General features: G+C 40.2%; 1 protein-coding gene across 2 annotated transcripts in view; it reads right to left on the bottom strand.

Annotated features, from left to right (window-relative positions):
* Window positions 1–268: 268 nt before the first annotated feature.
* The window catches only part of LOC136856887 (U-scoloptoxin(16)-Cw1a), a 79,387-nt gene continuing 62,186 nt past the window's right edge, over window positions 269–17,469 (bottom strand). For both annotated transcript variants that reach the window (XM_067135108.2, XM_067135109.2), the window contains one exon: window positions 269–706. In XM_067135108.2, the coding sequence (XP_066991209.1) occupies window positions 607–706 (100 nt within the window). In that variant the 3' untranslated portion in view covers window positions 269–606. The remainder of the gene's footprint in view (window positions 707–17,469) is intronic.

The following is a 17,469-nucleotide window of genomic DNA, read 5'->3' as shown; positions in this document are numbered from 1 at the left end:
CCTGGCGTGGGTCACATACACAGGAATGGTACTTTAATTTTGGTCTTATCAATGACTTACAGTTTTGGAGACGGTGATCTCAGTATGAACAGGGATTCCAAAGGGAGAAAGGATTATAATACTGCTTAACTTTCATGGGAAGTAGAACATGTAATCCTCAAAAATTTCAATCGTTCCTATTATGCGATCCTTTTCATATTGACTGTGTTTCATAAGTGTCGGACTTAAAGATGTAGGAGAGAAGCAATTGTACAGTAGAAATACAGTATATAAATTGTCCATTTCCTTTATTTTCTTTCCTCTACTACATTAATTCCTTTATCCTTTGAATCTGCTGAGCATTCTCTCTTATCACTATCTTTACTTCAGTAGTAATAAAAAACTCCCAGAGTTACTGTGACCTCTACTCCAAATGCACAACAAACTTAAGAAACACCCACTGAAACTGCTTGTCACAGGTACTAAAGGGAACTATCACTTTTCTCATCCCCATCTGCAAGGGGCACATGATTCTTAGGTCTGAAAGGAATATACCTTTCAGTCAGTAAGGTGATATTACTTTCTCATGATTCCAATGATTCAGACAGAAGAATTCCTGTAGTAGCTTCAGTTGCACACAACACGTGGACAGCAATCAGGAAAAGGCAGAGAAACATTTGGCGGCACTCGCCAACAAGGAGGTTTGGCGTCTTCGACTGACCCACACCTGGAAGAGAGAATAACAGTTCTAAATCATAAAACTTGATCTGCCATGACCAAAAATGGAAGAAATATGTATATTAATAAATTATACGATCAACTTTCAGTCATGAGGCAATCTCATATTCTGAGCTTTTCAAGGTAAAAGTGTTGAGTGTGAGCTTTGTCACGCTGAAAACCTATTCCTTATATTCTCACTTGCGTTACATACACATATTTTGAACTGGTTGTCACAGGTACTCACCCCTGTTTAAAAAAATAAAAATACTGAGGGCTGTTGGTGTTTCAAAATTATTTCTGTACTGTGTGGTGAGCAGAAGAGAATATTGATGAAGCAATAAGTAGAACAGGTTAAAGCCCATGTTTGCTTGGATTTGATTATTTGGAAAAAAATACATAGGGAGAATTTTACTTTTCTAATCTGAAAGTGGCTAATTTTTTAGTGTATTTCCCTTATTTTTTTAATGCTATTTGTTTGGGGCGTCGACCTATAGAGATCTTTTGCCCCTACTTACACCATGTGATATGAACCTGCGTGTAATTGGAATTGAGGAAGTGTAGAGTGTTGAATGTGAGGAAAGGAACATTAAGGATGACACAAATACCTAGTCCCCAGGCCAGGGATATTAATCATTTACAATTAAAAACCCCTGACCCAGCCAGGAATCGAACCCGGGGACACCGGGTGGAAAGCGGACGTGTTGCCCCCTACACTGCGGGGCCAGACTTTCCCTTAATTAGAAATCCATATAATCAAACAGAGGAGAAATAATATAATGTTTCGGAACAGATTAAGATCATGCTCTCGATGTGGAATTTTGAAAAGTGATAGATATAGATGACATCACGAAGAACATTAAAGAAACACAGGGTGAATTCAACACATTTGCATGGAGCAAGTTGGCCATGATGTTAGTGTCACGCAGCTGTGAGCTCGCATTCGGGAGGTAGTGGGTTAAAATCCCACTGTTGGAAGCCCTGAAGATGGTTTTCCGGGATTTCTCATTTTCACACCAGGCTGTACCTTAATTAAGGCTATGGCCACCACATTCCCAATCCTCAACTGACAAACTTCATTATTAGGTATCCACATTGACGCTATCTAATTAAAATCAAGAGACTTCCATCTTACAATGCATGTATTATTTGTGTTATCAAAAGAGAACACGTAATTACAAGGACATGTTTCATCTCTTAGTTCTGAATTCTTGAAGAGTCTCTCTTCATGAAGGTGCAAGCTTCAATACCACAGGAAAGGTTAGTGTGAATTAGCTATTAAACATTGTTACACTCAACTCTCTATTTACCATAATCGGACAAACCATGTTGCGGCTTAACCGCGATATCAAAAACACTAAAAATGCATGAGTGTTATGGTTAGAGTAATACAGAATTGCAAAGGGTCAAGATAATATTGCCGAGTCGTAATAGTAGCAGGGGTGGCGCAACCTTGAAGTTATTTGTAGCTAGTGTGTCACAGGCCGCGAGCACCTGCTCTGCTCCACACCACCCCACTCTCAGTCAGTGTCTTGTTTTTGTTCAGTGTAGTTCCGTTCGCAAACAATGGCAACCAAACGGAAGCATGTTGTTTTGACGATTCAACAGAAGTTGGATATCGTATAAAATATAGAACAAGGTTCTACCGTTAAACAGATGTGTGTCCTATATAACACTGGTGATTCTACCGTGCGGGATATTTGCCGCAACAAAGACAAACTTCTATCAATTTGCTTGTATGTCCAATGCAAACAGTGGTATGGCAAACTGAAAAACTATGAACAATCTATGTTTGAGAAGCTTGACCAACGCACGTTGGAATGGTTTTCACAGCAGCGAGCTCAAGGGACTCTAGTATCGGGACCAATCTGTATGACTAAAACGAAGTTTTTCTTTGAAGCTCTTAGGATGGAGGTGTTTTTGATGCATCGTCTGGATGGTTTACATGCTTTAAATAGTGACATGGCATCTGTGATGTCAGTGTAAAAGGTGAGTTTTTAAGTGGAAATGCAGAAGCTGCTTAACAGTTCAATTCAAATTTTGAAAAACTTGTTCTGGATGAAAGTTTGGTTCCAGAACAAATTTACAATGCAGACGAGTCTGGCCTGTATTGGAAATGCCCACCAACCTGTACTCTTGCTTTCAAACAGGAGCATTGTGTACCAGGCTATAAAGCACCTAAAGAAAGGATTATGATTATGACCTGCGCAAACGCAATGGTCACTCATAAATTACCTTTACTTGTCATTGGAAAAGCAAACAATCCTCTCTCTTTCAAAGTTACAGAGGCCAAAATTTGCCTGTTGTGTACAAGAACTAAAAGTCTGCTTGGATGAACAGTGAGATTTTTAAACTGTGGTTTGACAATAACTTCGTCCCCAAAGTTCGTAAATATTTAAAGTCAAATGGACTCTCGGAAAAGGACATTCTTTTGATACATAATGCACCCTTGCACCCAAATCAAACAGTTTTAAAAACAGCAGATGGCAAGATTTATGCAAAATGGACCAGGGCGTAATATCTGCACTTAAGAGAAATTATCGGTCATCTCTTCTTCAAAAGAGGACTGAAGAGGGCAATGATCTCAAAACTTTTTGGAAAGAATTTACAATTCTCAACGCTATTTATGAGATTCATTTGGCTGGGGAAAAAAGAAAACCATTGACAATTGTGTGGTTATGGAAAAAATCATCCCAGATATTTCTAAAGGCAATGGATTTCTTGGATTTGATGAAGCCAATACAGTTAGTACAGTGACTGATGCCGTAAAAAATGTCCAGGTGGAGAAAAAGTTGACGAAGACAATATTCGTCAGTGGTTCGATTATGACCAGAATGACCAAGGCTACGAAGAGCTGACAGATGAACAGATTGTTGACAAAGTAAAGGGCAGAGAGGGAGCGGGAAGTGAAAGTGATGGGGAGGGTAAAACAACTGCTCGCTCCGCACAAACACAACAAACAGTTACGCACTGAGCTACCTTGGCAAATGTCGAGTCATTGCTGGAGTACATCGAGGGCCAGGATGATGCTCACATCATTGAAAAACTTAATTAGAGAAACTTGGGAAGCAAAATAAAGAAAAAGTGTTTCTTGACACACGACCAAGCTCGATAGCTGCAATTACTTAAGTGCGGCCAGTATCCGATATTTGGGAGATAGTGGGTTCGAATCCCACTGTCAGCAGCCCTGAAGATGCTTTTCCATGGTTTCCCATTTTCACACCAGGCAAATGCTGGAGCTGTACCTTAATTAAGGCCACAGCTGCTTCCTTCCCACTCCTAGCCCTTTTCTGCCCCATTGTCACCATAAGACCTATCTGTGCCGGTGCAACATACAGCAACTAGGAAAAAATTTCAGCACAAAAGCAGAAAACCATGACTGATTATTTTCAGAAACAGTAAAGTACGGTAAGTTAGTCTGAATACTTTTTTTTTTTTGCCTTATTAGTTTCAATGAAAAGTGCTGTTTATTTTTCCTATTGTGCTAAGTGCTACTTTCACTGCAAAGTATTGGGTAAGTTAATAAAATACAATACAGTAGTATTATTTATCATCATTTTAACTGTACTTTCAGTACATCTGTTCTATTTTTAACTTTTTGTGTGTTAGCCGCGATTTTACTTATCCGGGAAGCCTTAAACCTACATTATCCCGGTTAATCGAGAGTTGAGTGTAGTTATGCTTTCTTTGAAATCTCGATATCCCAAAAAATCATCCCTCTCATTGGTTACACCCTGTTGATGATCTCTCTCATGACTAAATTTTCAAACTCTTCACACCCTCCAACTGGTCTCCAAGAGATGAAACATGGTGTTCTCTTTTGATAACCCAAATAATACACAAATTGTAAGATGGAAGTCTCTCGATTTTAATTCCCAATCCTAGCCATTTCCCATCCTTCCATTGCTGAAAACCTTCAACTTTTAGTGCAATGTTAAGCAAATAATAATAATAATAATAATAATAATAATAATAATAATAATAATAATAATAATAATAATAATAATAATAATAATAATAATAATAATAATAATAATAATAATAATAATAATAATACCCGCGTGGGGATTTACCGGTTACCTCCATTGGGCGCGTCCCATTGGAATTGGGGAAGCTTGCTGGCTCTGCCGCCAGCAGAGTCAGAGGGTAGTAGGGAAATAAAATACCACCGTGAAAAAAAAACTGGTCCCTTGCCAGGGTTACGGCGAAGACTGGTAAATGACCAGAAGCCAGAAAACATCTTGAGGCAACCTCTAGGGCTAATAACCCTAGTTGTAAAAGGATGGGTACCCGTCCAAAGCAAAGTCAAGTCAAAAAGCATGATGGCACAACATTTCAAGAAACATACCCCAGGGGGTAAATCTTCAGATAAATCCCTCGTCGTGAACGCCACGGCGCACGAGTCTCGTTCGGATTCTGGGGGAGACTCAACATCATGCAAGAGATGAGTCAGAGCATCTCGGTGTACCCCGAAGAGTCAAAAACTCAGGCCAAAATCTAAAACCTTTCTAGCAACTTTCAACATAAATTCACTTACACAAACTGGCAAGCTGAAAACCCTCACCAAAGCTCTTCACGAAAATCAGATATCCATAATGGCCCTACAGGAAACAAGGTACCCAGATGAAGAGATTTTTGAATCCGAAGGCTACCGATTTTTCAAGAGCAAAGCGCAAAGGGGAATCCTCAATGGAGCTGTGATGCTTGGAACCGCATTTGCTGTTAGAACCAAGATCCTTAAATCGGTTGCAAATTTTGAACCTGTGAATGACAGATTGTCTATACTCACAATTAAATGCGCAAACAAAACCTACGCCCTAGTTAACGCACATGCTCCTACAAACGATAAGAACAAGTCTGATCCAGAAGAAGTTGATAATTTCTGGGACCTAATGAATGAAAAATTAAACAAAATCCCCAAACACCATGTCAAGCTTCTTTTGGGTGACTTCAATGCCCAACTAGGTCGTAAACAGAAGTACAAGAAAGTTATAGGAAATTACCCTGCTCACAAAAGAACCAATCCCAACGAAAAAAGACTGGTGTCCATTTGCGAAAATCACAACCTGCAGGTCATGTCAACCCACTTTCGCCATCTACCCAGAAAGCAAATGACTTGGCGTTCTCCTGTCCAAGATCTCGGAGAGTTCCAAATTGATCATGTTGCAATCTCCAGGAGAAACAGCCCTGAAATTATGAATGTCAAGGTAAAGAAAGGCATCAGTGTGGCCTCAGATCATTATATGTCTCTTATCAAATTCAAACCAATTCCCGCAAACACAAGGAAGACAACCAAACAGATCACACGCTTCGACAATGATAAACTTCGGCAAAGGGTCGAGGAGTTCCAGGAGAAGGCTAGACCAAATGACTGTGACTTTAACAACGCCAAAAGTCTCCTTGTTGAGGCCGCCAAAGACATTGCAGAAATCAAGAGAAGCAAAAAGCATGCCTGGTGGAATGGTACCTGCGAATCAGTCCTCCAAGAAAGACTCAATGCGTGGAAACCGTACTACTCTACGAAATCAGAAAATGATTGGGAAACCTACAAAACCCAACATGCCCAAGCAGCTAGGGTGTTCAGAACTGAGAAACGTAAATACGAAAAATCTCTCATTGAAAAGATAGAACAAAACTTTAGGAAGAATGAAAGCAGAGAGTACTACAGAGCCTTCAAACGCAAACACACTGGCTATAAACCACCAACTCTATGCTTTGAGCGAAAGGACAGCACACTGGTGACATCAAATGAAGAAAATTGCAGCATTCTGGCAGATTACTTCAAGAATTTACTTAATTGCTCTAAACCACAAAGCGCCATTGAGACCAAGGAACCCTTACTCAGGTACCCAGATTCCAGACCACCCGACAGAGATGAAATCAAGCGCCACATTGCCCGTCTCAAAAATAACAAAGCGCCGGGGGAAGACTCAGTAGTAGCAGAACTATGGAAATATGCCCCAGGGGAATCACTTGATATCTTGCAAAAACAAATAGAAGAAATTTGGAACAAGAAGACCCTACCCGAATATTGGAAAATAGCTTTGATCCATCCATTACACAAAAAAGGCAGCATGAAGAACATCAACAACTACAGAGGAATATCTTTGCTACCCGTGACTTACAAAATTCTATCACTTGCCATCCTGGAGCGTTTGGAAGCACAAGTCGAACATCAAATAGGGTTCAGAAAAGGTCGCTCAACAGCTGAACAGATCCAAAATCTCAAAACGATCATCAGATATTGTACACTAAGGTCCAAGCAGTATGTGTCTGTCTTTGTGGACTTTAAGAAAGCGTACGACTCCATTGACCGGGAAGTCCTACTAAACATCTTAAATGAATTTGGAGTTGATTTGAAACTGCTGGCATTAATTAGAGCCACCCTGACCGATACAAAATCCAAGGTGAAATTCCACGGATGTCTCTTCCATTCCTTTGACATCAAAACAGGAGTCCGACAAGGTGATGGGCTATCCCCGATACTCTTCAACTGTGTTCTTGAAAAGATCATCAGAACCTGGCGGGTGAGATTACAGGAAACCAGCTACAGTCCATTGAGAATAGGAACCAAATCCAAGGGGATCGCAACAGACTGCTTAGCATTTGCCGATAATATTGCTGTTCTCTCAAACGACATAGAAACCGCTAGAGCTCGAGTTGAAATTTTAAAGGAAATTGCCGAACAAACTGGTTTGCAGATATCGTTTGAGAAAACAGAAGTAATGACTAACATCAAAGAGGCTCCACCAAAACTCCATACAAAATACGGGGACATCACCCGAGTAGACAAATTCAAATACCTGGGTGAGATCATCATGAAAAATGGACTGGACAAAGAGGCTCTTCAGGAGTGAGTACGCAAACTGGAAATAGCCTACCAAACATTCCGCACAATCTACAACAAAAAATGCCTTTCCCAAAACACCAAGATATGTCACTATGAAACAGTTCTGAAGCCAGTAGTTCTATATGCAGCCGAAACCCTGTCTCTAAATGCCAACAAAGGACTCCTTGAAGAACTGGAGAAAAGAGAACGCAAAATTGTGAGAGGAATCTTGGGATCAAAGTACAGAAATGGAATCCATCAAAAGAGATCCAACAAGGAAGTCTACAGCAAAATAGAGAAAATTACTGACACAATCAGAAAAAGACGGGCACGATTTTACGGCCATCTGAAAAGAATGGACGGAAGAAAGTTAACTAAAGAAATCTTTCACTTTTTTGATTCAAAGCCCAAAACGACAATTCCCTGGTTTAGAAATACCAAAGACGACCTGCAAATGCTACATATCTCAGCTGAAGACGCCCTTAACAGAGATCTCTTCCACAAGAAAATATTGACGAACGGGCTAAACCAAGACGAGGAACCGAAGAGAAGACATGGTGCCCCTTGGACAGAGGAGCATAAGCAGGCCCACTCACAAAGAATGAGGGGTCTAAAGAAGGCCAAGTTCAGTGTCAAATGCAACAAGACTTAACGTGGTCCTTGATGGCCCCAGCGAATTATATAATTATAATAATAATAAGAAAAAGAAGAAGAAGAAGATAATAACATTTTCCTTTGCTGATGATGTCATCATTTGGGGAAAAACAGAAGACGAGGTGCAACCAAGACTCAACATGTGGAAGGCCAAATTACAGGAGTTCAACCTTAGAGGTGAGACTAAGATAATGGTGATGGTGATAAAGAGAGATGGCCAATCAACGAGCATCAAACTAGGAGTCCACTGGTTGGAGAGTGTGAACAGTTTGACAATTTAGTCATGAGAAAGATCACCATCAGTTTGCATAAAGTTCCCTCTTTAACCAACAAGAGGAATGATTCTTTGCAGTACCGGTATCAAGATTCCAAAGAAAGCATAACTAACAATGTTTAATAGCTAATTCATACTAATCTTGACCTGTGATATTGACACTTGCACCATCACAAAGAGAGACTTGTCAAGAATACAGGTATCAGAGATGCAACTCCTGAGCTACATTATCCAGAAGACCAGGATAAACAGTTAAGAAATGATGAGGTGACACAGAAAGCTGAAATTAAGACATCACTACTAGGGAGAGTCAACACGTCCAGGCTATGGTGATTCAGAAACATGATGAGAATAGAGTGTACCAGAACGGCCCAAGTGCACTTGGAAGGAGAGGTAGTAGTAACTAGAACCTGCTGGATGAATATAGCCAAGACTGACATTGTAGCTAGGGAAAGGACAATGGATGATGTCATGAAGAACAAGACATTTAGAGGAGAGTGGAAGAGGCTATCAACAGTGCCAGGAAACTAAGACTGTAAACTGATGATGATGATGATGATGATGATGATGATGATGATGATGATGATGATGATGATGATGAAGATTCATTTTTTATAGTTGGCTTATGAAGATATGAAAAGTTACACTAATTTTAAATATGTATTTATATCTTACTGGTAATTGTTAGAACTATGTTATCTGGCTTACATATCAGGGTACATTAGAAGGAAGGAGGAATTTACATTTCTGGATAAGGTAAGGACATAGTGCTATGTACTCCAGAAATGCGTACTGTAACAAATTTACTTGCCAAATTTACTGATTCTTCATAAATTACCGTAGAATTAATTTCCTCTTATTATCCACATGGTGAAGCTTTGCTGTTGTTCCCCCAGAAATACACTGACTGACAGAGCAAATGCAACACCAAGAAGGAGTGGTTCAAAAGGGATGAAAGTTGGGGAAAAAACAGAGACAGCATGGACGAATAATTGATGTTTATTTCAAACCGATATGCAGGTTACACAATGCGCACGGCATCGACTCAGTAGGATGTAGGACCACCGCGAGCGGCGATGCACGCAGAAACACGTCGAGGTACAGAGTCAATAAGAGTGCGGATGGTGTCCTGAGGGATGGTTCTCCATTCTCTGTCAACCATTTGCCACAGTTGGTCGTCCGTACGAGGCTGGGGCAGAGTTTGCAAACGGCGTCCAATGAGATCCCACACGTGTTCGATTGGTGAGAGATCCGGAGAGTACGCTGGCCACGGAAGCATCTGTACACCTCGTAGAGCCTGTTGGGAGATGCCAGCAGTGTGTGGGCGGGCATTATCCTGCTGAAACAGAGCATTGGGCAGCCCCTGAAGGTACGGGAGTGCCACCGGCCGCAGCACATGCTGCACGTAGCGGTGGGCATTTAACGTGCCTTGAATACGCACTAGAGGTGACGTGGAATCATACGCAATAGCGCCCCAAACCATGATGCCGCGTTGTCTAGCGGTAGGGCGCTCCACAGTTACTGCCGGATTTGACCTTTCTCCACGCCGACGGCACACTCGTCTGCGGTGACTATCACTGACAGAACAGAAGCGTGACTCATCGGAGAACACGACGTTCCGCCATTCCCTCATCCAAGTCGCTCTAGCCCGGCACCATGCCAGGCGTGCACGTCTATGCTGTGGAGTCAATGGTAGTCTTCTGAGCGGACGCCGGGAGTGCAGGCCTCCTTCAACCAATCGACGGGAAATTGTTCTGGTCGATATTGGAACAGCCAGGGTGTCTTGCACATGCTGAAGAATGGCGGTTGACGTGGCGTGCGGGGCTGCCACCGCTTAGCGGCGGATGCGCCGATCCTCGCGTGCTGACGTCACTCGGGCTGCGCCTGGACCCCTCGCACGTGCCACATGTCCCTGCGCCAACCATCTTCGCCACAGGCGCTGCACCGTGGACACATCCCTATGGGTATCGGCTGCGATTTGACGAAGCGACCAACCTGCCCTTCTCAGCCCGATCACCATACCCCTCGTAAAGTCGTCTGTCTGCTGGAAATGCCTCCGTTGACGGCGGCCTGGCATTCTTAGCTATACACGTGTCCTGTGGCACACGACAACACGTTCTACAATGACTGTCGGCTGAGAAATCACGGTACGAAGTGGGCCATTCGCCAACGCCGTGTCCCATTTATCGTTCGCTACGTGCGCAGCACAGCGGCGCATTTCACATCATGAGCATACCTCAGTGACGTCAGTCTACCCTGCAATTGGCATAAAGTTCTGACCACTCCTTCTTGGTGTTGCATTTGCTCTGTCAGTCAGTGTATTTGTATTTTTGAAATGCTCATCAATAATATTGACAAATAATAAATAATAATTAATGTTATTTGCTTTAGGCCTACATCCCATGACTACTTTTTTACAGTTTTTGGGGGATGCCAAAGTGCCGGAATTTTGTCCCACAGGAGTTCTTTTATGTGCCATAAATCTACTGACACAAAGCTGACATATTTGAGCACCTTCAAATAATACCAGACTGAACCAGGATCAAACCTGCCAAGTTGGGATCAGAAAGTCAGCACCTTAACCGTCTGAGCCACTCTCAGCCCAGCATTTAACAAATAAGTCACATACCAAATAGCCTTCAGAGTGTTGACATCCAATGGTTTAAAATTTTCAGCTTTTACACATCTTGATAATAAGATAGAAAACATTTTGAAAACTAAGGAGAATGAGCTGCGGTATGTTTTGGTCTGTCAGTGGAGAGGTGGTGTGGAATGACATTAGTAGACTAATAAGCTTGAATGGAGTTTTCAAAAGTAGGAAGGACATAAATCTATATAAATAAAATCGTAACGACCGTGTGTCTGTACATTGATTATTTTGGCGAAATTTCCGTACAGTTATCCATTTCAGGTGTAATAATGACCATCTGCATCATTTTTAGCTTTGCTGTCTGTTTGTCTGTTTGTTTGTCTGTTTGTCTGTTTGTCTGTTTGTCTGTCCTTCTATAACTTGAAAACTACTGGATATATTTCCACCAAACTTCATATTTAGAATCCACCTGTCCTTGGGTAGGTTTTAGCGCAAATATCATTTCTAAATCTCTGAACTGAGTGGGGATTTTTACGAAACCGAAACCGTGATTTTGCACTCCCTCAAAGTATACACAACCGAACTTAATGGAAATCTACCTGCCTTAATGAAAATTAATTTCTAAACCTTTTTTTCTCATGTGTATCATTTTGATAACAGGATTTAATAAGGGAAATATCATTAACGGACCGTTTTTCGGTACAAATCCCAGCGGACTTAACGCAAGAGTGGGTGCGTGTAAAGCGTATTTCTTACAACTTGAAAACTACTGAAGATATTTGAACCAAACTTTATATACAGCATCCATCTGTCCAAGGGTAGATTTCCTTGGTGTCTGTTAGATAGTTAGTTGGTTATTTAGTTAGTTAGTTTGTTTCTTTGTTTGTTTGTTTGTTTGTCTGTTGGTCTGTTTGTCTTTCTATAACTTGAAAACTACTGGATATATTTCCACTAAACTTCATATTTAGAATCCACCTGTCCTTGGGTAGGTTTTAGGGCAAATATTGTTTCTAAATCCCTGAACTAATTGGGGGTTTATACGAAACCAAAACCATGATTTTGCACTCCCTCAAAATATACACAACCAAACTTAATAGAAATCTACCTGCTTTAAAGGAAATTAATTTCTAAACCTTTTTTTCTCATGTGCTTCATTTCAATACCAGGATTAATAACGGAGATATCATTAACGGACCGTTTTTCGGTACAAGTCCCACTGGACTTAACACAAGAGCGGGTGCGCGTAAAGCGTATTTCTTACAACTTGAAAACTACTGAGATATTTGGACCAAACTTTATAATTAGCATCCACCACTCCAAGGGTAGGTTTTAAGGTTTATACCATTTCAAATTCCCTGAATGGACTGGGGTGTTATAGGGGACCGAAATGGTGGTTTTTACTCTCCCACAATATATAAAGTACAAGACCAGCCTGACTGGAAATCGATCAAACTGTTTGGAAATCCAATTCTAATTTCTTTTTCTCATATGTATTTTTGAACTGGAGGATTAATAAGGGAGATAACATGAAAGTTCAGTTTTCAGGCTAAGTCTAGCAGACAGAGCCCAAAAGGTGTTATACGTGAAGCAGATTCCTTATCTATCTAGATAAATCATATCCTAACGACCGTGTGTCTGTGCATTGACTATTTTGGCGAAATTTTCGTACAGCTTTCCGTTTAAGGGGTAATAATGACCAGCTGCATATTTTTTAGCTGTAGTTTCCTGGATGTCCTACATTTTACTCCCCCCCCTCGCCCAAAATCAAGATTGCCTCACAATCTGCCACACGAGCTGAAAAATAGAAATTAAGCGAATTTATACGTTTTAGCCGGTAACCTACGGAAAACTTCCAAGATCTTTAAATATTTCACTTTTTATGCCGAATAATATCGAAATATAGCCAATTTAATGACTGTGCAGACCTTCATTTCGAGGTATTTCGCGGCTAAACGGTAAGTCCTATCACAAAACGGATGGCACGATCTCCGTTCAATTTCGAGTGATCTACAACTTTGGTCCTGTGATATTTTGTTCTCTCTCTCTCTCTCTCTCGCTCCCTTATAGGGTAGATTTGGCTATATATTTCGATGGTTTGTAAATTTTGTGCTTTTTACACGTGTATTACTTAGTTTGACACACTTATAGGAAAGGTTGACATCGAATTTGGCATGCACATTGACACGACCAATGGCTATATGCGAACCCAATTTCATGATTCTAGCTTTCACATAAGTATGTGAAAAATAATGTAAAATGATGAAAATGTACCCAAATTTCACCCCATTCAAATATGGTAACTCAATCGAACCCATATATATGTGAGATACGAGAAAATGTTTTAACACCAAACATGTAGAGCCATAAAAGGGACGTCTGAGGGTGCAAACCGTTTGTTGGTATGATGTACCGTTTAGGAGCAGTACATCTCGAAATTAAGGTTTGCACTTTCAAACGTGCCCATGCTTATCTGTCATCTATATAAATATAATCGCAACGACCGTCTGTCTATACATTGGCTATTTTGGCGGAATTTCCGTACAGTTATCCGTTTCAGTTGTAATAATGACCATCTGCATATTTCTTAACTTTGGTGTCTGTTTGTCAGTTTGATTGTATGAGTTTTTATAACTTGAAAACTACTGAATATATTTCTACCAAACTTGATATTTAGAATCCACCTATGCTTGTGTAGGTTTTAGGGCCAATATTATTTCTGAATACCTAAATTTACTGGGGGTTTATCTGAAACCGGAACCATGATTTTGTACTTCCTCAAAATATGCACATCCGAAATTAATCGAAATCTACAATCCTTAATGGAAACCCATTTCTAAAACTTTTGTTCTCATGTAATTTTTCGACAGGAGGATTAATAAGTGAGATATCATGAACGGTTGGTTTTGCAGGTTAAGTTCAGCGGACGTAGCCAAAATTTGTTGTACGTGGAGCAGATCCCTTATCTATCTATAAAAATAAAATCGTAACGACTGTGTGTGCCTGTGCATTGACTATTTTGGTGAAATTTTCGTACAGATACCCGTTTGAGGGGTAATAATGATCGTCTGCATATTTTTTGGTTTAATTTCCTGAAAGTCATAATTTTTACCCCCTCACCCAAAATTCAGATTGCAGCATAATCTGCCAGACAAGCAAGAAAATTGAAATTTGGCAAAATTATACGTTTCAGCCTGTAACAAACAAAAAACACAGATCTTTAATTTTTTCATTTTTTATCCCCGAAGAATATCGAAATATGGAAGCAATTTTAATGATGGTGCAGACCTTCGTTCGAGGTATTTTGTGGGATAAACGAGAAGTCCTATCACATAACAGATGGCACAATCTTCGTTGAATTACGAGTGATCTTCAACCTTGGTCTTATGAATTTTTGTCGTATCTGTATCGCTTATACTTTAGATTCGTCTCTATTTCTTGATTTTAAGTAAATTTGGACTCTTTACCTATATAATTCATACTTTAAGTCACTTACAGTAAAAATAGTATGATCAAACTCTACACGAACATTGACCCACCCAGTACCCATATGTGAGCCAAATGCTATGTCACATAATTATCCGAAAAGTAATGCAATGTAAGATAATCTTACACAAATCTCAATCTATTCAACGTTTTTGACTCAATCTGACCCATGAATAGATGAGATGCGAGAAAATATCATAGGACCAGCCATTTAGATCGCTAAATACTGCGCCTTACGGTACAATCCTTTGTCAATATGACGTACTGTTTAGCAACAGTTAATCTATAGATGGTCTGCAATATTGTAAACATGCATATACTTTCGTATGTCCATCTGTGTATATTCATTGATGTCGATTTGTAGCGATCGTGAAAGGGTGTGTCTGCTATTGTAATCAGTACTCCCTACACCGACTTTGACTGCTGGCAGTAGGAATGGGGCCCTTCTCCAACTCCTGTGTAACTGGCATTAGTAAGGAGGGCCTACCATTTTAATGAATAATTCACTTCTCGATTTGTCTTGCAGAAGGCAAGGGAACATGCAGTTTTGTTCGAAAGTCCCCTACCCTACTGTGTTTGGCTCTAGGCCAGGGTGCCCGCCATTATAAACAAATGTTCCAATCTAAAATTTGACTAGCATTAGGCATAGTGGCCTGCTATTTTCATGGAAACTCACCAACTTGGTGTGACTGGCAGTAAGCTGGCTGGCAGCAGTAAAAAGGGCCTGTCATTATAATGATAACTGCACAACTCAATTTTGACTGGTAGTAGGGAAGTTGCCTGCTATTATAATAAAAACTCCTCAATTGTAATCTGTCTGAAAGTAGGAAATGGGTCTGCCATTGTAACTAAAACTTTCCAAATTGATCGAGACCGCGCAGTAGGCAATGGGGCCTGCAATTATAATGTAAACTTGCCAACTCGATTGTGAATGGCAGTTGGCAAATGAGCCTGCCGTTATCATCACAACTCCGCGACCCTCATTTTACATTGGAAACAATGTACGGGGACCTCCCCATGCTATTTCTCGGATAAGGCTAAGACGTGCAATTTTAAAACAATCTCGTTTACTGCACGCACAGTATTTACGTTGATATCCGTATACAATGTAGAATACCGTAGCGAAGCACGGGTACATTTGCTAGTATGAAAATAAAGCTGGAATTAAAGAGGACAAACTGGGACAAATGTTCATTTATAGGAAGAGGACTTAGAGATTTGAATAATTTACCAAGGAATAATTTCAATAGATTTCCAACTTCTTTGAAATCATTTAATAAATGAGTAAATAACTGATAGTGAATCTGCCATCTGAACAACAGCTCTAAATGCAGATGGATTGGATTGGATTGGATTGGATTGGATTGGATTGGATTGGATTGGATTGGATTGGATTGGATTGGATTGGATTGGATTGGATTGGATTGGATTGGATTGGATCAGATCGGATCAGATTGGATGGGATCGGATCGGATCGGATCGGATCGGATCGGATCGGATCGGATCGGATCGGATCGGATCGGATCGGATCGGATCGGATCGGATCGGATTGATTGATTGATTTAAACAGTAAAGACTGTCATAAAATATGAAGGTTTATAATGGATTAAGGGCAAACAGAATGAATTGCAGCAGACCAGGACAGCTGATGATCAATACATATGTAACATCTTGTTACAACAGGTGAGGACTGTCCCTCACACTACCTCCACTGCTAGACTCAAGCGTTATCCATGATTCAGTTGCCACACCAAACAGCCAAGAATAATATAATGGGTATTGCTGCATCTCTAGAGGGTGGCTCTGCTACAATTTGTAGGTGCACATTCTTCAGATATTTTACCCTTGTTCTAGGGCTACAAGCAGTTGCACATGTTGTTTTGATCACTTCTTTTCAGCCACTTTCAGAGCATGTATGCTGAAAGTGAAAAGGAAATTAGGGTAGGATTTCAACATGACAAGGAGGATCATTCCCTTGTCAATCTCTGTCACCACTGATCTGCATTTAGGGCAGTCGCCCTGGTGGCAGATTCCCTAATCTTTTCTTAAATAATTTCAAAGAATTTGGAAATTTATCACACATTTTCCATTGTAAATTATTTCAATCTCTAATTCCTCCTCCTATAAATAATATTTGCCCCAATTTGTCCTTTAAATTCCAACTTTATCTTCATATTCTGATCTTTCCAACTTAAAAAAAAACCGTATTCATCTACTAATGTCGTTCCACGTCATCTCTCCACTGACAGCTCAGAACAGACTGCTCAGATGAGCAGATCACCTGTCTTCCAAGTCTTCTTAGCCCAACCTTTGCAACATTTTGGTAACACTACCCTTTTGATGGAAATCACCCAAAACAAATCGAGCTGCTCTTTTCTTTTCTTCTTTTTTTTTTTTTTTTTAGTAATCCTGGTGAGGGTCCCATACACTGGAACCATACTCTAATTGTGGTCCTACCAGAGACTTAAATGCCCTCTCTTTTACATCCTTATTACAACTCCTAAATAGCGTTGATCTGTAAATTTTATTTATAATCCCGTTTATATGATTACTCCAATGATGATATTTCCTTGTATTAACACCTATATACTTGAAGTGATCCCCATGAGGAACTTTCACCCCATCAACACAGTAATTAAAAATGAGAGGACTTTTCCTCTTTGTGAAACTTACAACCTGACTTTTCACCCCGTTTATCATCATACCATTGCCTGCTGTCCATCTCACAACATTGTTGAGATCTTTTTTGAAGTACCTAACTCACAATCTTTTAATTTATCACTCTCTACAGTATAATGTCTTCAAAAAACCTTATTTTAAATTTCAGTTCATTACTCATATCATTTATATATACCTGCTCTAATTCTCTGAGTTGTATTTCCATTTGACCCCCTAAATCAAAAATATATACGGTAATGTATCTTCTTGTAATCCTTCTCGTTG

This window comes from Anabrus simplex, chromosome 1, assembly GCF_040414725.1.
Source record: "Anabrus simplex isolate iqAnaSimp1 chromosome 1, ASM4041472v1, whole genome shotgun sequence".
Classification (NCBI taxonomy): domain Eukaryota; kingdom Metazoa; phylum Arthropoda; class Insecta; order Orthoptera; family Tettigoniidae; genus Anabrus; species Anabrus simplex.
The sequence above is the reverse complement of the archived record's forward strand: the minus strand, read 5'-3'. Positions and strand labels throughout refer to the sequence as shown.